This window comes from Hippopotamus amphibius, chromosome 14 (assembly GCF_030028045.1).
Source record: "Hippopotamus amphibius kiboko isolate mHipAmp2 chromosome 14, mHipAmp2.hap2, whole genome shotgun sequence".
Taxonomy (NCBI): Eukaryota; Metazoa; Chordata; class Mammalia; order Artiodactyla; family Hippopotamidae; genus Hippopotamus; species Hippopotamus amphibius.
In genome coordinates, this window is record NC_080199.1 from 73,894,942 (window position 1) to 73,919,988 (window position 25,047).

The 25,047-nt window shown below is 39.4% G+C and overlaps 1 protein-coding gene across 1 annotated transcript in view; it reads left to right on the forward strand.

The window, feature by feature from the left end:
- The first annotated feature begins 4,829 nt into the window (after window positions 1–4,829).
- UBL3 (ubiquitin like 3) overlaps window positions 4,830–25,047 on the forward strand; it is a 64,376-nt gene continuing 44,158 nt past the window's right edge. Inside the window, exon 1 of the mRNA XM_057707260.1 lies at window positions 4,830–5,914. Coding sequence (XP_057563243.1) covers window positions 5,888–5,914 — 27 coding nt within the window. The 5' untranslated portion in view covers window positions 4,830–5,887. The remainder of the gene's footprint in view (window positions 5,915–25,047) is intronic.

Here is a 25,047-nt window from a genome sequence, read left to right on the forward strand (position 1 = left end):
GCGTGTGAGTGTGTGTGTGTGTGTGTGTGTGTGTATGCTCTTTCCGATCCCGCCGTCTGCTCGACCGGCCTTCCCCTGGTTCAACTCCAGACACCTCCAGGCTGAACGTGTTCATTTCCTCTGTGCTTTCGAAGTCCCATTGCTTGTTCCCGTGGTGGCATTTATCAAGTCATCACATGGTACTTTAAATTTCATCTTCCCTGTCTCTATCTCTGACTGGACTCCAACCAAAAAGGGAAACATCTTGCGATAAAGAGATGTGGGCTATGCCAGCGGAGAGGTCAAGGTCTGGGTGACTCATGAACACAGTGGGTGGGGCTGGGGGGCAGTGGGGTTACGATTATTCCTCAGATCTCTGTGACTGTGGCCGCCTTTCCCAACCATGGTACCTGCAGGTTATTGCTCTTATGATTAAGACAAGATTGGGGAAAAGGAAGGAAGCTGAACTTGAAGGAATTTGACTTACACAGTGTTTAGCAATTGTGGCTACCCAATTGCAAATTACTTGGGGGAGCTTTGAAAAATACCGGTGTCAGGTCTGGTCCAGGAGCATCTGATGCGGTTGTTCTGGGGAAGGGCTGGGGCATCTAGTGATTTCCACGGGAACCGGGTTGAGAATGTCTGGTTAGGGGAGTGTAGGGTTAAAGGGCTGGACATATGTGCAAAGCGTGTGTAGGGGGCCTCCTCAGGAGTGAAAATAGGTCAGCTGGCGTGTCCTGGCTATTCCCTTGCCTTACACAATATAGTTCTTTTCTTCATATCGCAAACGCCTTCAGAGCACAATTCTCAAATCTACAAACATACGTATAAAGACTAAAGGGGGAAAGTCCATTACTAAACCAGTAACTAGCAAATTATCTCTAGCTTCAGAGAAAAGACCTTGACCTTTTTTGCAGTAGGAAATGAATATTTCTTGAGAACCCTTCTATGATAGGAGACTTCACATTGGTGTTAGGGAGCTTCATATAGATTTTCTCATGAGAAGGAAATGTAGTATAATTTTACAAAGTAAAACCTTGAAGTGACTCTTACACCGGGACCAAAGGGGACCAGGCCAGCCCTGGGTAAAACCGGATGGAGGTGGCAAAGGTTGTTCTCAAAGCCGGCAGTGCACGCTGTGTCCACGCCCCTTGCCCCACCCCCAGCCCCAGGCATTGTTCCAGACCTTTCTCTGCCTCTTGTGGCATTTTGCTACTCCCAGATCTTTAATAAATGACGATGGATGACATAATGAGATAATTAAGCAAAGTAACATCTGATTAAAGGTTACTGGTCTCGTAGAAAATAATGCTTCTGTCTAGTTTAAATTCATGCGTTTCTGGTGAAGACCCTTAAAGAATGATCCAAAGATGGGAATCATTTCAGACCCCTGACATGGCAGATAGGGGAGATTATGTTTTTAACATCTTCACAAACATACAATTTACATATCATAAAACTCATCCATCTGAAAATAGCCAAAAGGTGGAAGCAATCCAGGGCCCATCGATGGATGAACGGATAGAAAAAATGTAATATGTACATATCTACAATGGAGTGTTTTTTTAGTCCTAAAGAGGGAGGAAATTCTGACATGTGCTACAACATGGATGAACCATGAAGACATTATGTTAAGTGAAATAAACCAATTACAAAAGGACAAATACTGTATGATTCTGCTTATATAAGGTACCTAGAGTAATCAAATTAATAGAGACAGAAAGTATTATGGTGGTTGCCAGGAGCTGGGTGGAAGTTGTTCACTGGGTTTGGAGTTTCAGTTTCACAAGAGAAGTTCTGTGGATGGATGGTGGTGAGGGTAGCACAACAGAGTGAATGCACTTAATGCCACTGAATTGTGCACCCCAAGAAGGTTAAGATGGTAAATTTTATATTATGTGTATCTAACTATCATTTTAAAAATAAAAAATTAGTTCACCCGTTTAAAGTGTGTACACATTCATTGTTTTCAGTATGTTTATAGAATTGTGTAGCCATCACCAGAATCTAATTTTAGAACATTTCCATCACACCCTGCCCCTGAAAAGAAAAAACCAAAACTCTCATACCCATGAGCAGTCACTTGGGGGAGATATTTTTAACAGGTCATGAGTGTTAAACACCTTATTCTTCTGGCACTTGACTTCACAGACTCTTAGAAAGGGCCTTAGAGATTTTAGTCCAATCTCCTCAGATGAAGAAACTGAGGCTCAGAGAAGTAAAGTGTCTTGGCAAAGGTTACACAGCAAATTCATTGACAGAGCCAGGTCTTTTGATTTTCCATAGAGTTACTTTTTCTAATACAAAAATTCTGTGTCACTCGCTTCCTTCAAACTGATGCTGACAGTAGAATGAACGTATCAAGAAGATGATACCCTTTCCGGCTGTCGATAGGCGGGCTCTTTCTCCAGCCTCTCATGTCACCCAGCTGAGTGGGGAAGTAAAGAGTAAAAAGAGGAGAGTGGAAAAATCTTTTTTTAAAAAATTTATTTATTTATTTATGGCTGCGTTGGGTCTTCATTGCTCTGCCAGGGCTTTCTCTAGTTGTGGCGAGCTGGGGCTACTTTTCCTTGAGGTGCACGGGTTTCTCATTTCAGTGGCTTTTCTTGTTGTGGAGCTTGAGCTCTAGGTATGCAGGCTTCAGTAGTTGTGGCACACGGGCCCAGTACTTGTGGTGCATGGGCTTAGTTGCTCTGCAGCATGTGGGATCTTCCCAGCCCAGGGATGGAACCCATGTCCCCTGAATTGGCAGATGGATTCTTAACCACTGTGCCACCAGAGAAATCTGAGAGTGGAAAAATCCGCGACTGTGCCCAGTCATGTTCCCTTGTGCCTTAACTCTGTTAGGGAAGAGCTGTAACGAGTCTTATGGAGAATAATGTCACAGCCTCTCTTAGAAGAGCGATTGGAAATACAGCCAGGTGCAGGGACTTTACTTTTGAAAGGTGCTGCCTTTTGTGGTGGTGGCAGGGGTAACTGGTGTCAAACAGCAACACCACGTGTCAGCAATGCCAAGGTCTTGGGCTGGCGGTGATGGTCATTTCGTCTCTTATATGATTGTTGGGAAACAGCAGAGGAAGTGAGTTGAGGCTTCTATACATCCTGCTACCTTCTGCTTCTTACCTTTCTACATTTAGGTCCAGCAGAGCCTTGGCCAGGGCAGTAGCTGGATGAAAGTTGGGGTCTGGGGTGGGGTGAAGGACTAACTTTGTGAGCAAGAGCCTTCCAAGTGTGTTCCAATATTCCTTCTGAACTCACTGAAGCATCTTCAGCTGCCCTTATTTCCTGGAGGGTAGGTAGAGAGGCCTCTGTGTTTGCTAAACATGGAGAATGAGGCCAAGGAGAATCATATAGCTACAGACTCAGAAATATCTAGACCAAGCCTTGAAGCCTAATTGGGGCAAGATTCAGACTTCTTTTTCCTTCTGTCCTTTGGTCTCCCTGGGAATTCGATCTACCCTTCTCCTCCCTGGGTACCACCCTAACACACTCCAGGGTGATGCAGGCCCCAGGAGTGGCTGGAATTTCTCCAGCCAGGCTAACTCAAGAGGCAGGTACTCCAAACGTCCGGTGAGTTTCCACTGTGATCAGACACACCTGACTGGAGAGGTTGCTGTGGGGAATGACAGGCTCCTAAGCAATGGGGGACACTACAAGGATTATTCATTTTTAAACTCCTGGGGCCTAGCAGAGTGCCTGGCATGTTTGTTTGCTGAATGAATAAGTAGTAACGTTTCACATCAAATGATGCTTGATTATTTACAAAATGATTTATTTCCCCTACATGAACTCATCCTCACAACTGCCCCTACTTTACCCTTAGAAGGTAGGCAAGACTGTTTTACAGATGAGGTCACATAGCTGTAGGTTGGAGGGGTGGCTTTCAGACTCTTAATGTGTTGGCATTTTTATACAGGTGTCTTATTGAGACGGCCCTTCCTAAAATACTCTGAGCAGTAAGAGAGATATGAATGGGGGGTCAGATAGACATTCGTGGCCTCCGCATTTTGTTCCTAAATCTGGGGTAGATGTATTCTTCATCTAAGTCTCTCACTGCTAAGCACTGCAGGTGTGTAAGTTTTCAATTACATCTTGAGTTAAACAGAATTTCAGGGCTAGCCGCGTACACTGGTGAATCCTCACAGACTTGTAGTTTGTACTAGCTATTTTCTGATAGAAATTTAGCATCATAGACTATTGTATCTAATACAGTCTTTGGTTCATACACTATTGTATCTAATGCGGTTTTTGGTAATTTCAATTAACTAGATTGTAGCTTTATGGCCCTGGGTCTTCAAGAAACCCATGTTCAAACATTCTCCCTGCTTAATGATATCCTTACTCTTGTTGAACTTCTATGACCTTATTGGAAATCAATGATTGCTTCTGATCTTCCAAATGTATTACTGGGGAGAGACCTGGGTGAAATCACTGTACAAAACGCTTTGAGAGTGCAGGATGTGGAGAGCGTGCTGTCATTAAGACGAATGATTCTGCTTGGAGGTAAACCATGTCTTAACTTTGCGTGTATGTTGTGCATGAGGGAATTTCTCTGTGCAGAATTATTTTCCCCCAATAATTCGCACGATCCCAGCACTCCTGGTAGCAGCTATCTCCCAACTCTTGAGCAGCAGCTTGGATAAAGCGAGCTTTCCTCTCCTAGCAACTGTTGCTAAGAGGCTTCGGAGTCGGGCGACGACTCGTTAGGTGGCCGCTCCCCGCCCCCCCACGCCCGCCGGGCCGCGGGGCGTAGACTACACTTCCCGTGATGCTCGAGGGTGGTCTTCGTAGTGACGCACTTGGTGTTCGCGGAGGGGGAGGGGGAGAAGGAGGGCGGGGGCTGCGGCGGGGGGGAGCTGTGCTCTCCCCGAGTCCCCGACTCGCGCTCGGGTAGTCGCCGCCGCCGCCATGTTGGTTTGAGGAGCGATGACAGGAGGCGGCTGCGGCGTCGGGGACTGAAACGTGGAGGAGGAGGAGAGACAGGGCTCTGGGAGGAAGCGGCTCTCGGGCTGAGGAGGGGAAGGGCCCGGCCTCTTCCGGGGCCCAGCCGCAGGCGGCGTCGCGGGGAGCTCGCGAGGCCGGGGAGGGGAGGGGAAGGCGGGGACGGGGGAGGCGCGGAGGCGGGAGAGGAGCGCCAGGAAGCCAGGGACGATGCGCCCCGAGCCCCGCGGCTGTCCGGAGGCGCCCGCGGCCTGAGCCCCGACGGGCCGTGGGGTCTCCTGCCGGGCCGAGCGCCCCGCCCCGCGCTCGCCGCCCCGGCCCCTCGGGCTCGGGCTCGCGCTCCGGCCGCCAACGAGTTAAATGCCCTTGAGCGCGGGGTTCCGCGGCCCGGCTCGCAGCCCCGGCCGCGCGAGGTGAGCCGCCTCCCCGCGCCGTCCGCCGGGGCACGCGTCCATGTGTGGCCGCAGAGTTATCTGTGGAGCGCGGCGCCGGGGCACCCTCCTCCTGCTTAATGAGGACTCGACTCGCGAGCAAGCGTGAATCACTGCCGGGCCGGGAGAGGAGGAAGGCGATTTAACCCCCTCCCACCCCGCTCCATGTCCGTGTGTCACTCGGCTCGGGCCACCTGGCGCGGCCGGTCCTGGGGCGGCTGCTGCTGCTGCTGACGACGGCGACGGCGACGGGGCTGCCACCCCGGGAGTTCCCTCCTGCTCCGGCCACGCCGCTCCCGGCGATTGTTCCTCTTCGTTCGGAACCTCGGAACCCCGGAACCCCGGCCAGGCCGGCGCTCTGGCTCCGAAAGAACTTCGTTTCTGGGGAAAGCGCATCCCGAGCCAATCAAGATCGTGAAGGTTGATTGCTGTAGCTCAAAGACTTGTCTTCTTTGTGTGTGTGTGTTATCTTTTTTTTAATTTTCTTTTGATTTTTGTTTTTGGCGTAAACATCTGGGTATACATCAAACGGCAAGATGTCCAGTAATGTCCCGGCGGATATGGTAAGTGAAGGATGAGAGTTACGACACTCTCTGATTTAATTGTGGTTACCAGTCTTATTTGATCAGAAAAGATGCAGGCGGCGGGTGAAGGTGTGCCGGGGGACGGTTGAAAAGCCACGGTCCTTGGGGTTGCTGGAGAAGTTGGAGGGTCTGGTGTCCCTGTTGTAGAAAGTACTGCTTTTAATACGGATTTTCTCATTTGGTTGTGTTTTTCTAAGTGATTAAAGACAATGGAGAAGTTGGGAACCTGTAGCAAGGTAGCCTGACGTGGAGAAAAATCTCTTCCTCTTTGCTGGAAGCCTCTGAACACTTGTGTCTTAAAGCTTCTGAAAACGTCAGTGGCAGTGGGCAGAGCTGAGGACGGGTGCCCCTGCTAGATACAGAGGTGGACAGGAAAACGGGGATCTTGCTCTGTGGCACTGATCGTTAATGCAGTAGGTGCAAGCTTTATGTTTCCAAGAACTGGGACGTATTATCTCTTGGAGAGAAACTCGACCAGAATTTGCTGTGAGCTTTTGAAACGTCTGGGTGAACAAGTATGGCAACAGAAATATTAAGCCGCTTTGGAATCTTCACAAATCTAGGCTGACTGGATTTTGGTACTTTTAATGAATATTCCAGGACTTTTAGTACCAAATATTTAGTAGTATTACATCATTGGACTTTCAAAAGCTAATAAAACATGTTATTGATTGACCCTTGATCCTGGAATGTTAAGAAACTTGAAACACAAAGTACTCTTGTTTATTGACGCTTTTCTTTTTGCTCATAAAGGTTAAGGTTATGAGACTGTTGACTAACAGGACCCGTGTAGGTTTACAGTGCTGGGAGGTGGGTTTGTGTGAGTGTGAAATTACACTTTGTCGTCCTCGGGACAAACGTAATGCAATTAACAGGAAGATGAATAATCTTGTCTATGAAAGAATTGAAGTTAACATAGTTATGCTCACTTCCGTGAAGTTAACATTTGAGGGTTTGTATTATTTCAGCGAAAAAACAAAGTTGCACTTTGCTGATGATTAAATTTTTAAATGTCAGCTGTTTCAATAAGAGTGAACCTCATTTACAGGCTGTAAAATAAAAAAAATTAAATGCCTCTAAATGGCATATTTTGACCTTGGTTTAAAGACATTTTGCTTGTGTTAGATTTCCCTGTTAGTGTGCTATTTAAACGCAAAGGAACCACAGTGTTCTGTCTCTTGGGTGGCCACAGAGCAACCTTACAGTCTCCTTCCTGAGTCTTAAAACTCGAGCATTGTCCTTTTAGTTTTCCCTTCCCTCCTGGCGTGCCCGCCGGAGAATGGTCTCCTGCCCGCTTAAGGATAGCTGGACTTGATTTCCTCCACCCTACTCGTGAAGTTGCCTGGAGAGGTTTCTGGTCGGAGCTGGAAAATGCTCTTTCTGCTGTTGGATGCTTGCTCTGTGGGCTCATCACCTCCAGCAAAGATCCACTCTCTCTCTAAAGCCTCCATCTTATATCATCACGCACAATGTGAGATATGATCACCCTGTGTGCTACTTATCTGTCATAGAAGTTGTCGTGAAATAGATTTGTGTCATTAAAACAGTGCCACAACTTTATTTAGGCCCAGTGGTGAAGAAAAGCTGGAATGTGCGTAGCGACAGTCACAGATTGAGATGATTTGTGGAATACTGTTTCCGAGTCAGAGAAGCTAGTGTTGGGATCGGGGACTGGGAAATAGTGGCAAGGTTTTATTAGTAGCTGCAGTTATAAAATATAACTATTTCTGTTTTAGACTGTATTTTAAGGCCTTGATGATTCTGTGGTGCTTTGAGATCCCTTGATTAAAGGTGATATGCAAGGGCAAAGCAGTATTATGTAATAAACATATAATGCCCTGGTGATGCTATTTCAGAGTGTGTCTAAGGTACAGCTCAGATTAGATTGAAATATTTCTTATGTCTCATTTTCTAGCTGTCCAACTTGTTGGAGGTCTTGAGGGTTTTTTCCGGCATTAAAACCATTTAAAACCTTCATTTGCTATTACTTACATTGCATTTTTGCTTAAGAAGTGCCTTCATTAGATATGTACCTAGAATTCTCAACTTTTTGAAATAGAACATGATAAATACTGGTTAGAAGTTGTGATTAAATGCTTCATATTTGTTAAACTTTTCATTATCAATAATTGACAATCTGCATTTACATTCATGGCTTAAAGTGAGAAAAATTTTACCACTCTTGAAAAGCAGCAGCCTTCCCACCCCCACCTCTTTCCACGATCTGACGTTTCCCTTGAAGTGTAAGTGTAAATTGATCAGGATATATCCTCTTGCAAGTATGGATACATACATTTTTGCTAGATGCAGTAAAAATTTCATGTTTTTCAGTGGTGACAGTTAGTGTGTGCTATTTAGAAACAAATGTTACACTTTTTCACACCTTAATGGTGCTTGTCAAGTCGTGCAGGAAAATCCTGTTTGGGAGAGGAGGTGGGGCATTGAAGTTATAAGCTCTGTCGCGTTTTCATTGGAGATAGTTCATTCTCGAGCTATAATAATTGCTAAATCAGTTGATGGTTTTGGTAAGGTCTTCTTATGGCAATTATTGTGACTCGCTTTAAAATCGATTTTTTAGCCTCACTTTTTAAATTTCGTAAATATAACTGATATTTGAAATCTATTTTTAAACATTCAGTAAATTTTTTTGGTTACCCCTTCTCTTTTTCTCATAAACCAAATTTAGCAAGTAAGTCTTTTGGGGGTGGGTGGGAGTGGTACCCCTAGTGAATGGATTTGCTATATTCTTTACAAAAAAATAATTTGCAGTTGATGCTTTTTCAATTAACATTCTGTAAAGATGTCCTATAAATAATATAAATGTATTTACTTAAAATGTTGGCTTTTCCTTTACTGAGAGTGAGTTTGAACTACAAGATTTACTAGCATTCCAGTGTAATAACTTATTTGTGAGAAAAATCTGGAAATATCTGAACAGAATATCATTATAATATATTGTATTTAAATGATTCATTTTTTTCCCTCAGCCCAAATCATGGTTCCTGATGGGGCAATATGCATTGTTTATAATTGTAGCATGAATTATGTTAATGACTTAGGTTTTCTGAAAGAGAGTGTTTACTCTTTCTGTTAGTAATAAAGTCTGAGGCTGGGTAGATAAGCTGGTAATTTTGTTTTCTAGATTTGGAAAATTATCAAGAAATAAATTATTGTGTTTATAAAGTTGTTATACAAAACATTTGAACTACTATTTAGACTTTTGGATTGAAATTATACTTTATGAATTCTGTAAAATTGAAAACTCTACCTAAGGGAGACATTGACAATTTGTGTGAGAATAATGGCAAAGCAATTTTGGTTATTTGAAACATTTTAGATGATAAAATAAAAACCTTGTATCTTTTAAAACTATTAATGTAAAATTGTAGCAGATGTAACCATTTTTTAGTCTGGGGTTAAGTGAGCTAATGATAATTTGAGTTTTTTTCAGTGCTTAATGAGTATTTTTATTGGAATGCTGTATCTCTTCCATTTGTGGAAAAAATATTGGAGCCCTCTAGTGGACAGGATATTATTAAAATGAATTTCTTTTCAAAGTGAAGTTTTATCACTTTTCCAAGTTAAAGTAAAATGACAGATATAGAGTGTACCAGAGGAAAATGTCATGCTCGCAAAAGGTCTAGAGAATAGAAAAATTTTGACTTTAAAGAAAGAGTGTATTAAGATCTAATGCCCTAGATTTTTCTCTTTACTTACAGCTCTTTTTAATTTTTCTTTCTCTTGCTGGGGCTCTTATTCCAAGTATAAGTTGGGAGGTTTTATGAAACTAAAGGGTAGATAAGTACCATTTGTGTATATATATACTTATACACATACACGTAGGTGACTTGATGAACAGCTTATTAAATTAATATATCTCTTATGGAATGTTTCTCTAAATTTTTTTCCTTGAATGTGTCTTAAATTTGCTGTTCTGAGTTAGATATTTTAATTGAGAAAACAAGTGACACATTATTTCCATTCGTTTTGAATGCCTTGTCCTTTCTAGCTCTGAATCCTACTCCAGCTTACATCGCTCTCCTGTGGTCACGGTTTTTAGCCCATTCTAGTCCACAGTGTTCTTTCCTCCCTGTGAACCACTGTCTTTCCGGTGTGTTTCAAATTCTCATATGATGTCAGATTTACATGAATATGTGTCATATTTATTATGGCTCCCATAACTTCTAAAACAGAGTAGGCATTTAAAAACTGTTGAGTGATTTTCTTGACTCCTAAAGCATTACTCGCTCTGTTACTTATGGGAAAGGTAAACAGTGTCCCGTACTGCTACTACTTATAATAATGGTGCTGAATATGAAGTCTGTGATATCTGCTTCTATTACTACTTTGAATATGAAAAATATATTTTTAGTGTAACGCTTGAAGTTATTTTAAATTAGTGGATAAAGTACTGATGGCTCTACTCGTTTTCATAACATGGAACAGTAAATATGATTTAGAAGACTGAAGTATATACTTCTTAAATATGCTCTTTAAGACTTCCTCTCATTCTTGGTGGGGAGGGAATTGAAAGTGACTAGAACTCATGGTAACTGGAAACCCTGGGTAATAAATTATTCTGAACCAGTAAGTGTTTTGAATACATGAAGGTTGTTTTGGGGGATATCCCAATCTATTTTGGATTACTGTCCTGTTTGCTTATGTGTAATATGCTGTGCATAATTAAACTTACTTTTGGTGACTTAGAGCCATCATTTGAATAATAATTATTCCTTTCAGTGAAGTTCATTGACTACCTCCCTGTGTAACATAGTATCATTATTCTGTAAACTGCAGCTGTCATAGCCTCAGCATCTAATATACATTGTGAAGCTTTATGCCCCTTCACTACTAGTAATTTACAAAGTGAGATGAGGCAGGTCAGTTGTGAAAATAAAAATATTAGAACTTCTAGGTATTTATTTTGTGCTCCAAAAAGAGGGAGGAATTGAGCAAGTGGCTCTGAAAAACCCTCCAGGCTTTTCTAGGTCCATATTCTGATGAGCGTGGTTTACTGGAGGAAGGTGTGGGAATTTTGTAATGTAGAGACCAACAGCAGCACCATGAGTTTCTCAAAGTTTTTGCAGTTTTTCTGTTATAGTATATTATGTGGTTGCTTTAAAAAATAGTTTTTCAGAGAATCTATGATACTTTGTATGGAAATGGGGAGCCAGAGGTTCACTGTCAAAGTACTTAAAAGAGTTGTAGAACTCAAAGCTGAATTACACATTCTTATTTTACAAAAGATGAATATTTTAGTTGCTGATCTTTTCCATGATGACAAGAAGCTATCAGTAGTATGCTACCTAGCAGGTATTTTTGAGAAAACAAACAATATGTTGCCTCTTTAAGGCAAAATTGGCATTGTTAACCACTAAGTGAAAAAAAAGAAAACAGCTGCTTTTCAGAAGAAATGTTATAGAGAGAACATTTTGAAAACATGTCTAGATTTTTCCAGTCTGTTGAAAAATCTTCCTCACAGAGAATTTCAGTGGGCTTTGGACCCATTTATCAGAAACATAAAACGCTAGTTTGCAAAAATATCTGACTGACATCAGGTAAAATAAAATTGTAATAGCATTGACATCAAGTAACTGACTTTTAACAAAAATTTGTGCATATTTGGTGATAGAATAAATAGAAAAGTGACATGATTTTGTGAACCAGTAAGTGACATATTCTTCTGTCTGGATCTGTGCATCTTTGTAAGCTAGGTTTTTCAATTATGCCTTATGACTTCTCTTAAAACCAAGTTTCAGAATACATTGAACGTTACAAAAGGGGAAACCAAGATTTTAAAAAGTAAAGAGGCATGTTCAATAACAGTGCTCTTACTTAATATGTTAACAATAGTAGTATTTTTAATGATTGCAAGATTAAAACAAATGTTTAAGATAGTTAATAATAAAAATTAAAACAAGATTTTAATCTTTTAATTCTGTTTTAGTATGTTTTATAATATATGTAAAATATATGGTTTAGAAATGAATATATTGTATATAATGGCAGTATATGCTGAAGTATTTTATAGTTGGGGAGTTCAGCCAAAACATTTTAGAAGTTGTGCGTAAGCTGACTTCAGATTTCTCAGTATTTTAAGTTCCGTTTGATATTTATAGTTTTCCCGTCTCCTTCCTTGTTAAGCAATTCCATTTTTCTGTGGTCAGTATGTCTACCTTTTCCTAATTCCTTACAGTTGCTGATTCTAATTTGCTGTCAGTATGGAAACTAGATTTTCAAAGTTTATTAGGATAAAGTGTGTTAAAAAATGAACAAATGGTGTCCAAGTGGGATTTTTCAGGAGTTCTTATGGTAAAGTGCATAATCTTTATTTCATGGACTTGTTCAGGTCTGTTTTGGTTGCTTAGAGTTCTGTTTACTCGAGGGGTTTATTTTCTGGCTGTTAGCTGTGTTTTGCAGAGATGTAGATTCTGGCAGGGATGAACTAGGCAGACAATTTAAAAAATAAAATTACATGTAGCTTTATTTTGAGCTCATAGGGGAGAGGTACTAATGTTTGTTGTACACTGGCTGTTTCCCAGGGAGATGCTTGGCAATTTACAGGATAATATTTAGTTTAGTCCTCTCAGTGACCCTGGATAAATAGGTTGGAATATAGGAAAAGAAGCTGCTGTTGCCCACCAGGTGGAGAGCACCAGGAATACATCTGTAGGTTTATTGACTTGCTGCAGCAAGGAGGAACCTGTGTCCGGGCAGCCACGCAGTCTCATGAGAGGGTATCAGAGAGGTTCTTGCTGGGGTTTGGAAAGTTCCTCATTGATTCTGCTGGGAAAGCAGGGGAAGTGGAGACTAGCTCTGGATAGAATGCTGCGCGCACAGGGTGGGAGTGGGCTGGTAACTGGGTCTTCCAGCTGTCTTTGTTTAGGAGGCAGGAGAAAGGAAGGGGGCTGGAGGAGAGTGTTGGTTATCATTTTGGAGCTGTAGTGTGGTCCTGGGAGAGTTTATTACCTGTTGACCTTTTGTTGGCCTTGTCTATCTCAGTCTTTTAGAGACATCACACTGTGATTATCAACAGAGCTAGTTTTACTTTCTCACAACCTAGGTTCAGAGAGGGTAAGGGACTTCTTTGGAATCACACAGGTAGGAAAATGCAGAGCTAGGGTAGAATTCGGGTCTCCTGGCCTCAGGCCCCCCCCTCCTAAGCAGATACCTCAGATTCCTTCCCAACACCTTGCTCCAGGAATCTTTGCAAAATACTCTGTAACGTCTGGGTTGGAATGATTTTAATGCAGGTGGATTTTCTTATTAATTGCTAAAATTAAAGGGAGTTTTCTTTAAACTTGTTGAAACTTTGAATCTTCTTGTATATATGTTATACAATAGAATTTTTTCTTATAAACTTACCACTTTGAGTGCAAAGACTGATTGCTTTATGTATATAACACATAGATTGATTAGTGCTTTCAGAGTATTTTGTTTTTGTCTCCATACTAGTATATCTGCTTATGTGTGATGCAGATTCTTTGTTGATTGATTCAGATCTAGTAGCATTTTTTTATGGTCTAAATAAAATATATACGTGGGCAATTTTCTATGACGAGATTTTGAGAAGAAAATGTTCTTTCTGCTGAAGAAAATTGTCTTAAGTTAGGTGTCATATCTTTTGTTTATGAACATAAATTAAGATGGCAATTCATTATGTCCAGACAAAATGTTCTCTCATGATATATGTTTAATTTTCTTTACTTTCATATAAAATTAGTGTTTTTGCCTTAGAAATACTCCTGCTTTTGTATCCTGCTTTTTTCATTTAGTCACATATTATTAACAACTATGCATACAAGTAAGTACAGAACCATATTATAATTTTGAACTGATTCTGACAGATGTACCTAAATTGCTTGGCTATTCCATGTTCATATAGCGTTTAAAAGCCATAATAAACAATGTTGTAATGCCTGTCTTAGAGTATATCTCTGTGCCTTGTCTGATTATTTTCCTAGGATAAAATTCTTAGAAAGGTAGGTATTGCTGTATGTTTAAATATGCGTTAAAAATTGAGGGGATGGGGGAGGGATACACATTTACTAATTTTAAAGCATCCTTAAATTTCTGATAAACTTAACTTTTTCTTTATGCAATATCTTCTTAATATGCTAGAATATATTTCATTTACATTGTTTGCATTTTTGTTCGTGAAAAAGATTGACTAGTAATTTTTAATGTCTTGTAAAGTCTTTGACACGTTTAGGTATCAAGGTTATGCTGACTTCATAAAATGACCTGGGAAATGTTTTTTATTCGCTGAGTTTGCGAGAATTGATTTTATTGCATCCATAAATGTTTGGAAGAATTCACTGGTGAAACCATTTGGAGTTTTCTTGTGGGGATTATTGATTCTGTTTCTTCAGTTCATGTAGGACTATTCCTGTTTTCTATTACTTGTCAATTTTGACAAGTTTTGCTTTTCAAGGCGTTTATGTATTTTACCTAAATTTTCCAATGTGGCTTAAAATGTTTTACAGTATCCTTTTATTATCTTTTTGATGTTTGTAGTATCTGTAATGATACGTGCTTTTAAAATCTGATTATTGGTAATTTGTGCTTCCTCCTGATCACCATCGATTTTCAAAGAGCCAATTTTCAGATTTAAAACCTTCTTTATTTTCTATTAAATTCTGCTTTTACCTTTATTTCTTTCCTTCTATTTAAAAAAATTTAATTTGCTGTTCTTTTTCAAGTTGCTGGGGATAGATAATCAAATCAGTAGTGATCAGTCTTCTTTTCTTAATGTATACATTTAAGTCTATGAAATTTCCCTATAAAAGCATTTTAGCTGAATCTTACAAGTCTGATATATCATATTTTTATTACTCAATCAGAAGTGTTTTAAATTTTTCATTCTGGTTTCTTCTTTGATCCATGCGTTGTTTAGAAGTGTATTGCATAGTGTCTAAGCATTTGGGGATTTTCTAGCTATATTTTTGTTGTTGATATCTAGTTTAATACTCCTGTGGTCCAGGATCATTCTTTCTGTGATTTCAATCGTGAGTAATTTGTTGACACTTGCTTTATGGTAGTTTTAGAAAATTGAGTGTGGTGTGCTTAACATCATGTCAAGTTTATTAATCATGTTCAAATCCACTGTGTCACTGCCAACTTTTTTGTCTCTTTCATCACTTTATTTGAGAGAAATGTGTTAAAATCTCCAAATGTGTGAGAATTCATCTATATGTCTTTTTAGTTCTCTCAAATTTTGCCTTATATATTTTGAGGCTGAGTTCTTGGTTGCAAATAAATCTACAGTTGTTATATCTTCTTATTGGAGCGATCCTTTCATCATCGTCTCTAGTAATGCTTTTTGCCTCAAGTCTCTTTTTTTGGATATCATATAGTACCTCTTTTTTAAAAAAATTTCTCTTTCCATCTATTTCCTTAAAACCTTTCTTTGTCCTTATAGCTTAAGATGAATCTCTTTAAGCATCATATAGTTGGGTTCTGTTTTTTTATTAAGTTTGGTAGTCTGGGCTGTTTTACACTTAACGAAATTTCTATCCTACATTATCTGGGTTTAAATTGACCATTTTATTGTTTATTTTCTAGTGGTACCATCGGTCCTTTATAACTCCCCCGTCCCCCCATTTTTTGCTTTCTTTTGGATTAATCGAATATTGATTTTATTTCATATCTCCCCTCTTAGCTTGTTTGTTATAAATTCTTTTATTATCTCTTTGTTAGGTAATGTAGAGATTGCAGGACACATCTTTGACTTCTTTGAGTCTGTCATAAATTATTTCCTTTGCTACTTCTAGGAAAATGGAAAGGCCTTACAGTACTTTAATCCCATTTACCTCTCTTCCACACTTGCTTTATTTAACCCCCCAAAGACATCATTATTGTTGTTTTCGAGATAATAATAATAATGGTAATATTAGTGCTAGTAATAATGATGTTGTTGTTAAAGTAGCCATTACGCATTTCAGTTTGTCCTCGCCTTTACCCTTTTTGGAAGTCTTCATTTCTTCCTGTCTTACTGCATTTGCATCTGGGTAATTTTCCTTTTATCTAAGGAACTCTCCTGAGTATTACTTTTAGTGCAGGTCTTCTAGTAATAATTCTGGTTTTGTTTGCCTGGAAATGTATTTACTTACCTTCATCTTCAAAGGGTCTCTTCTTTTAGCACCTTCAGGCTATTTTATAACTTCTGGCTCCCACTGTTTCTGTTAAGTCAACTTTTGGTCTTACTTTGAAGTTAATATGTTTTTCTGTTGAACTTCTGTTGAACTTAATGTGTTTTGGCAGTTTTTAAGATTTTATCTTGGTCTTTGGGTTTTAGCAGTTTTACTGCTGTGTGCTTGTGCACGGCTTTTCTTGTATTCGCTCTGCATGGAGTTTGCAGAGCGTCTGGAGTCTGTGGCTTGCTATCTTTGTCATTTTGGGAATTTTCTAAGCTGGGATTGTTTTTTTTTTTTTAATTTATTTTTTATTGAAGTATAGTTGAATCACACTGTTGTGTTAATTACTGCTGAACAGCAAAGTGATTCAGGTATATATATATTCTTTTTCATATTCTTTTCCATTGTGGTTTATCACAGGATATTGAATATAGTTCCCTGTGTGATACAGTAGGACCTTGTTTATCCATTCTGTATATACCAGCTTGCATCTGCTAATCCTAAACTCCCAATCCAACCCTCTGCCATTCCCCTCCCCCTTGGCAACCACCAGTCTACTCTCTATGTCCGTGATTCTGTTTCTGTTTCATAGATATCAATAGATTCATTTGTGTCATATTTTAGATTCTACATATAAATGATGTTGTATGGTATTTGTCTTTTTCTGCCATCACTTAGTATGATCATCTCTAGTTACATCCATGTTGCTGCAAATGGCATTATTTCATTCTTTTTTTTATGGCTGAGTGGTATTCCATTGTACATATGTACCACATCTTCTTTATCCATCCATCTGTTGATGGACATTTAGGGTGTTTCCGTGTCTTGGCTGTTGTGAATAGTGCTGCTATGAACATAGGGATACATATATCTTTTTGAATTAGAGTTTTGTCTGGACACATGCCCAAGAGTGCGATTGCTGGTTCATATGGTAATTCTGTTTTTAGTTTTTTGAGGAACCACCATACTATTTTCCACAGTGGCTGCACCAACTTACATTCCCATCAACAGTGTAGGAGGATTCCCTTTTTTCTACACCCTCTCCATAAATTGGGATTCTTTAAATATTGTTACTATCCAGTTCTTTCCTTTCTTTCTGGGACTACAAATGCATGTATATTAAGTCATTTCACAGTTTTCATTCTTTTTCCCCCCTCTGTGTATCTGTTTGGATATTTTTGCTGAACTCTTCAAGTTCACTTATTGTATCTTCTCTGTCCAACATCCAGTTATATCCAGTTATTGAGTTCTTAATCTCAGTTTTTGTATTTTCAGTCCTAAAACTTATACAGATTCAAGTTCTCACAATGTCTTACCTGTTTTCTTGAGTATGTAAACATTGTTGTGATGTTTCTGCCTGATAACTCTAATACCTACATCATCCATGAGCCTGTTTCTGTTGTATGGCATTTGATCCTTTTCCCCAGTGTGCCTGGTAATGTTTTATTAACATTGTGATGAAAAATTATAGAGGATCTGAATGATGTTATCTTTCTTCAGATAGAAAGATATTCTTAAAAAAAAATTTATTTTATTTTATTTTTTTGGGCATGCCGCATACAGGATCTTAGTTCCCTGTGCAGGGATTGAGCTTGTGCCCCCTGCAGTGGAAGTGTGGAGTCTTAACCACTGGACCGCCAGGGAAGTCCCAGAAAAATATTATTAATATTCTCTGGCAGGCTGTTAGGAAAACATTGATCACTTTGATTTATCAGTGATTGATAAGGCAGAAGTCTGAATTCAGGGTAGTCAGGAAATGCAAGTAGCTTCTTGCACATAGCTCTTCTGAGGTCTCATTTAAAAGTTTGAAGTATTTACCAAGTTGCCCCTTCCTTGGCAAGCCCTGAATTTTAAGTATTGTGAGGCTGATGAAAGCTCTCCTTAGCTTTTTAGCCTCTTTGCCACATCTTTTTGAGGAGTCTTCCTGCATTTCAATCCATGTTGTTTATGATTCAGCACATTCCTGGAGGGCAGAAATGGAGCAGATGATGGGCTCCTTCTTTGCCGTTCCTTTTCATCTGGGATCCTCAGCTCCTGGCTACCATGGTGTAGTACAGCATTCCAATTTTGTCTTCCCAGCCCAGTGGGACTGGTATAAGCTCTGAGATGCTGCTTTCTGCTTGGCCTGTATGCCCTGTGCTGGTATTTGGCACATACCTCAGGGGGAAAACAGGGAGCTTCGATGTGTCTCCCTTCTCTAGGCTCCCGACGTCCTGGCTCTCTTGGTTGTTCTCTCTATGCCTTTAGATAGCTCAGTTTGTTTAGCTGGTATTTTGTCACTTTCATAGTTGTTTTCAGTGGGAAATTTGGTCGGATGTTGCTCTTCCCTCATCGCTTGACCTAACTGCCCTTTCTGTTTGTGCTTTAGTTTCCCCTCCCTCCCTCCCTCCCTCCATCCCTCTGTTTTGGCTGTAGGATCACCAGGGTTTTTTTGGTCTCTCTTCTATCCTAATAGTAGCCATGAATAGCTAAAATTAATTACATTCTTAACTGTGTTACTTACTGTGGACCATCAGCCAAGCAGTTGCTTAAGTCAGACATCTAGGAGTCATCTTTGATTTCTCCCTCCCCCTCATCCCCCACATTCAATCCATTTCAAACTGTATCTGGACTCCATCAGCTCCTCTTCATCTCCATGCTACCACCGTATTGCAAGTATCATCACTCTCTCCTGGATTATGGCGTTAAAGACTAACGGAACTGATTATTTTACCTCTGTTCACGTTCCTCTGTAATACACTTTACCAAAACAGCTTGAGTAATTTTTATGAGACATAAATTGGATCGTCTTTCCCTTTGAAAAAACCCCAGAAAACTTCAGCAGCTTTCCATTGAAGACTAAATTCCCATGGAATAAAGTCATAGATTCTTACAGTGGCCCTTCAGAGTCCTGCATCACCTGGCTCTGGCCTGTCTCTGTGATCTTCTCTCTGGCTTCCTGTGCTTCAGTTGTACTGGGTCCTCTCAATTCCTCAAACAGCCCACAGGCTCTTTCCCACACCTGGGCTGAGCCTTTGCACATATCAGTCCTTTTGCCTGAAATCCTTATGAGTGTGCTTCTGTATTTTCCATGTATGAGTAATGCCTTCTTAGCTTGACTGTCCTCAGAGGTACTTTTCCTGCCCACACCTAAAGTTGAATTCCCTCACTTCCTCCGTTTCTTACTCAGGACCCCATAGGCTTCCTCTGTAGCACTTGTCACACTTGGTAATTCATTTGTTTATTTTTAGATTTGTTTTAGTTGTTATAGATTCTATGAGGGTAGGTATATCACTTTCATTGGCCACTGTAGCCAATAAGTATGATGCTTTTTGTATGGTAGGTTCTTCATAAATATTTGTGGCACTGTACCAAGCTAATTACTTGAGACAGAGATAGTCCTCCAAAAAAACTTTCACACCAAGCTTATCAGGTAGGTAGGTGCTGGTGTTAGCTGCATTTTATTGGTGAGGAAAGGGAGACCTAATGATATTTGGTCATTTTCCTGAAGCCCACTAGCTAGGTGGGCCTTTTTGTGTTCTTGGATATTTTTGCATTTCTAACTTTTGACCGTTCTTTACCTTTTTAATGTCATATCCTCTTCATTACGTCTTAAAGCTAATGACAGTGATTCTGGTATTTCAACTTTAACTTCTGTTTGCTTAACATGTTAAAATTGCCAAAATTTCAGAAAGGAAATTAGAAATTTGTAATGGAAGTTGAAAAAGTATTAATAGGATTTAAATACTTGAAGTGGTAGATTTGCAGTGTGGCTGTCAAATATTCTGAGTGATTTTTCAAGCTATGAAATCTCTCTCATTACTTTGTGACTAAATAGAAAGCCTATGTTACAATTAATTGCCTATATTTGAATATATTATACATAAAAACACATATTTGAAGAAAACATGTTCTGTCCTTGTGTATCATCTAAGTGATTGGTGTCTTCCTCACTGATTTGTGCAAGAAACATTTATTGGATGCCAGTGTACAGATGCCTCCTGTCAGTCAGAGCTAATCAGTTTTCTCCAGTGTCTCTCAAATGAATTTCCTATTCTTTATCTCCACTAGCTTCAACCAGGTCTCCATCCAGATATTGTTCCCCTTTATCTACTACTATTTAGCTGTCTTTCACCCTTTTCCCAGGTTTGGCTTTTGAAAACACAGATCTCATCATTTAAGAATTCTACTTAATAACGGTTGGCTGTGGCTTACAGGCCAATCCACGCCAAGCTCCTTAGGTGGTGGCCTTAAGGCTCTTAGTAGTTGGGCTTCGATCCAGCCTCATCTCCTGCTGTTGCCCCCTTGTGCGCCCTGGGTTTGGGTTGTAGTGAACCCTCTGCTTGCCCACAGATCTTTCAGTTAACATTTATGCTTCTCTCTTTCATCCTTGCATAGCCTGCCCTTTCTGCTTAGGAGCACCTTTCCCCTCCCTTCTTGCTTCATGTGCACTGAAGACTTGTTCTCAAATCCAGTGTTAATTCCTTGGGAATGCCTTAATTACTTGGTCAGACACTTACACATCCTAGGAGCTCCAAACCAAAGGGACAGTTGAGGCAAAGCAGTTTCCTAGGAGGGACCAAGGAAATAAAGCCAGAGTGGCAGGATGGCTTTTTCCTTCAAGGGTTGCCAGCAGTGTGAAGCACCAAGTCCAGAGGGACAGAGCTAACACAAATCCTGTTTGGGTTTCAGCGTCTCTGGTTCTGATGAGCCCAGGATCGCTAGGTAGTGATGCGTCTCAGCATTGGTTGTTGTACCATCATAACACACTCTCACTGGAGTTAGGGCGAACAAGGCCCAGTCCACAGAAAACCTGGGTAAAAGGGTTAGAATTCCAGCTACGTGGTCTGGAATTCAGAGCTGGGGCTCTTAATCACTTACTCTCTCATAAATGGTATTCCCTCTACTCTAGCACTTGTAAACATTTTTTATTTGTTTCGTCCACTAGATAAGACTATGTGCTCTTTCAGAGCAGAAAGAGGCCTTATCTTACTCATCTTTCTCTACCCCAGTTCCTAGCACTGTGCCTGTTGTAGAGGGAATACTCAATGAATGTAGAAATAGCACTGCAGCTTTGTCCGGTGGAACTTTCTGCAGTGCTTGAAATGTTCTTTATCTGTGCTGTCCAGTAAAGTAGCCACTAGCCATATGTGGCTACTGAGCAGTTGCAAAGTGGTGTGTGACTGAGGAATGGAATTTTAAATTTTATTTAATTAATTTAAATGTAGTTACATGTGGCTAATGGTTACTACATTGGACAGTGCAGTTATATAGTTTACATAATTATTTCTCTTACTGGACTTTAGAGATCCCTAATATTTTTTTTCTTTGGCTTATATTTCAAATAAGCTTTTGGTTTTACTCTTGTGATTTTTGTTCGCTCAGTGTCGGCATTCATTTTTTGCTACTGTCATTGTGTATACTGTCATCAGCCTTTCTTTTAATTTTCTGGATGTTAGTCTACGCGACATAGGAAGACATGCAGTGGAACTAATGGAATTCTTTTTAAAAAGAGCAAATTATAGGTACCTGGGAGTCATCTTTGACCTAACCCTAACCCCAGTGACAGTGTGGAATAGCCCTCACAAAAGAAGAGAGGGCTAAAAATAGAAATTAGTGTGGGCATTAAATTGAAGAAAAAGAGCGATATGAGGTTACATGAATTCACTAAGAGATGGGGAACAGCCCAGAAGTACAGTGCCTCTATTTAGAGATAGGAGAATTCTTAAAATGGAAAAAGGAACACAGTTATGGGGGAAAAAACCTTTTAAAAAAGTTTGACTGTCATGAAAGCCATGCAAGGAGAAACCCAAGGAGGCATAGTGGTGGACAACAGCAGAGATTGCAGGGAGACTCGATACGGACCAGTTAAAGTCCATTTTGTGTAATTTGGGGAAGGTTGTGTGGATCTTAATTCATTGTCAGATATTTTAATGTGGACGAAACCGTATTTTTGTTATAATTCAAAGAGTTTTCTTCCAAATCAAAGTGCTAGACATAGAAGAATTCAACATGCCCACTTTTTTTGAAGTCATTACTATTTTTCAGTTTCTGTGTCCATATCTGCCTTCTCTCAGCCCTTTCTATTTGTCAAAGTATTTTGCTTTGCTATTATATATGATCTGGACAAGCATGAATAATACTTGCTTTTTGCTCTGAAATTGACCCTTTTTTGTCCTGCACGGGTGATTTTCTCTATTACCCAGTAGTAGAGTTGTTGGTTCAGTAGCAGCCATTCAGTTCATGCTTTGGTGCAGGGTTTACTAAGGGATGTTTCTTGTTTAATTCTTCATTCCCAGAGAAAGACAGGTTTACTGAAAAATTGCAACGTCTTGCCTCTGAGATGTGCTGTCAGACTCCCAGCCGGCATAGGAAGGGAACAGACAGCTCTTTCATTTCCCAGAGTAGTGTCTGCCTTAGTCCTTGGGGACTTAGGACAGGCAGCCAAGAAGAATGAAAAACTGGGAAGACATTTTCCCTAAATATCTTTATTCTGAAGTAGAGGTGGGTTCACTCTTAGGTTGTTTTGTAGTGCGTGCAGTTGTAAGCTTATTATTATTTTCGGATTATGCCAACACATGAGTCATCTCTGAAATCTCATTTCTCAAGTAGAACCACTAGCTATACAGCTAAAGTCTTCCTGGAATATTTCAAGTGGTCATCTCAGTTGGACAAAAGGAAGGGCAGTCTACTCTGAAATTGCAAAACCCTTTCTTGTTTCCCAGATGACTTGAATAACTTATGTAAGTTATAGTTACCTGAGACATACATCAAAGATAATCAGAAGTACAGAGGGGGGCTGCCCCGGATTAGGTACATCAGGTAGTACAAAGACAAGAACAGTAGTACCCACTTCTACTCTTATCTGTTTGAAAACATAGTCAGTACGTGTGTGACCATATAGTATTAATTTTAGGTAAAGCATAACTTTCCTAATTTGACCATCCTTTTTTTTAGTCCTAGCATCTATTTTTTTTAAGTTAATTACTTAGAGGGAAAGGTAATCATAATTGTGCATTATCAAGTAGGTTAGTGTGATTGCCACTCAGCAATCAATGAAATGTAACTTATCTTCCACAATAAGATGAATGACGTTTATCCTTTCTTTGATGTCACCGTGTACTTGACCAGTGTTTTCTAAAAGCAGGTGTTTATCTGGCTTGTCTTATTTGCCCTTTCTTGGCTATAATCTATTTATTTTATGTATTTAGTTTTAAAAATCTAAGTTTCATTGTTTTGTTTGTTATTGTTTTATTCTGATTGTGTAACTGAGTAGAAAAGGAATAGGATTACTGAAAAACTTGTATTTTAAAGAAAATAATACCATTTATAAAATTCTTTTACTTAGTATAAATGCTGTTCATATTTTTGCTCATTACCCGCTAGACCTCTTCTGTGTGTGATGTATAATATGTAAATGTATACGGTTGGTGATTCACTTTGAAATGTTCTGATTTGGGGAGCTCTTAAAGATCAAATTTAGCTATGTGTAGGCTTACATATTCACTCATAAGGTTACATTTACTCATAAGAAAAATTTTAAGTCTTTGGGCTTTTCCAGAGAATAAAATCGGCTTCTTTTTTTAAACATTGTATTGGTACTATTTTTGCTTTATATTTATATATTTTCTTAATTTTAATTTCTAAAATTTATTTTATTGAAGTATAGTTGATTTACAATGCTGTGTTAGTTTCTGGTATACAGAAGAATGATTCAGTTATATATGTATATATATTCTTTTTCATATTCGTTTCTATTATGGTTTATTGGGAGGTATTGAATATAGTTCCCAGTGCTATAACAGTAGGACCTTGTTGTTTGTCCATTCTCTATATATAATAGTTTGCATCTGCTAATCCCAAACTCTCAATCCTTCCCTCCCTTACCCCCCATCCCCTTGGCAACCACAAGTCTGTTCTCTACATCTATGAGTCTGTTTCTGTTTCATAGATAAGTTCATTTGTGTTGTATTTTAGATTCCACATATAAGTGATACCATATGGTATTTGTCTTTCTGACTTCATTTAGTATGATAATTTCTAGGTTCATCCATGTTGCTACAAATGGAATTAGTTGATTCTTTGTTATGGCTGAGTAGTATTCCTGTGTGTGTGTGTGTGTGTGTGTGTGTGTGTGTGTACATATATGCATGCACCACATCTTTATGTATTCATCTGTCACTGGAAACATTTAGGTTGTTTCCCTGTCTTGGCTATTGTAAATAGTGCTGCTGTGAACATAGGGGTGTAAACATTTTTGCTTTTTAAAATTCAGTCTTCTTTCTGAGGATTCTGTGGAATCTAATATGGAGTGCCAGTGACTGGGTAGCATCAAAGAAGGAGGAGTTTATTTATATTTGAGATTTGCAGGAATGCTTAAAGTCTTTCTGATCTTACAAAAAGACTCAACTATTTTTTTATTTTTTTAAGCTTTTCCCTTCTCCAATTAGTACTTTGCTTTATCCTGTTTCTAGGTTTGGAAATACATATATGATACAAAGATGATAACATCTATAGACATGTTTATGGTACATACAGTTTTTTAAAAGAATCATACTTTAAATTTTATTTATAGTTTACTCTCCAGTCCACCTGTCAAAAGTAAATAGACTAAAAACAAGTCTCTTAAGTGTATGATTTACAAAGTTTATATGTTCTGTTTACTCTTCAGAAATCACGTTTGTGTGAAGGTCGTTGACTTATTGAGTTTGGTCTCTGCCAGTTCATAAGCTACTTTGTCTGACAGATATATTCGACCAAGGCAGCATATTCCAGAGATGGTATTGTTAATTATATCAAAATTAAGAACATCAACACTATTTCTCCACAGTCCTGAATGAGATCAGATTTCTAGGTCTTCTAATTTAAGTAGTTTAACAAAGAACTTCAGAAGACCAGTTGCAATCACCTGGCAACTGTTTATAAAACACTCTTAATTTCATCTAAATTCCTTGAGAGCCACTGTTGATGATTCTATTTTGGTGATTTTTATGTGCA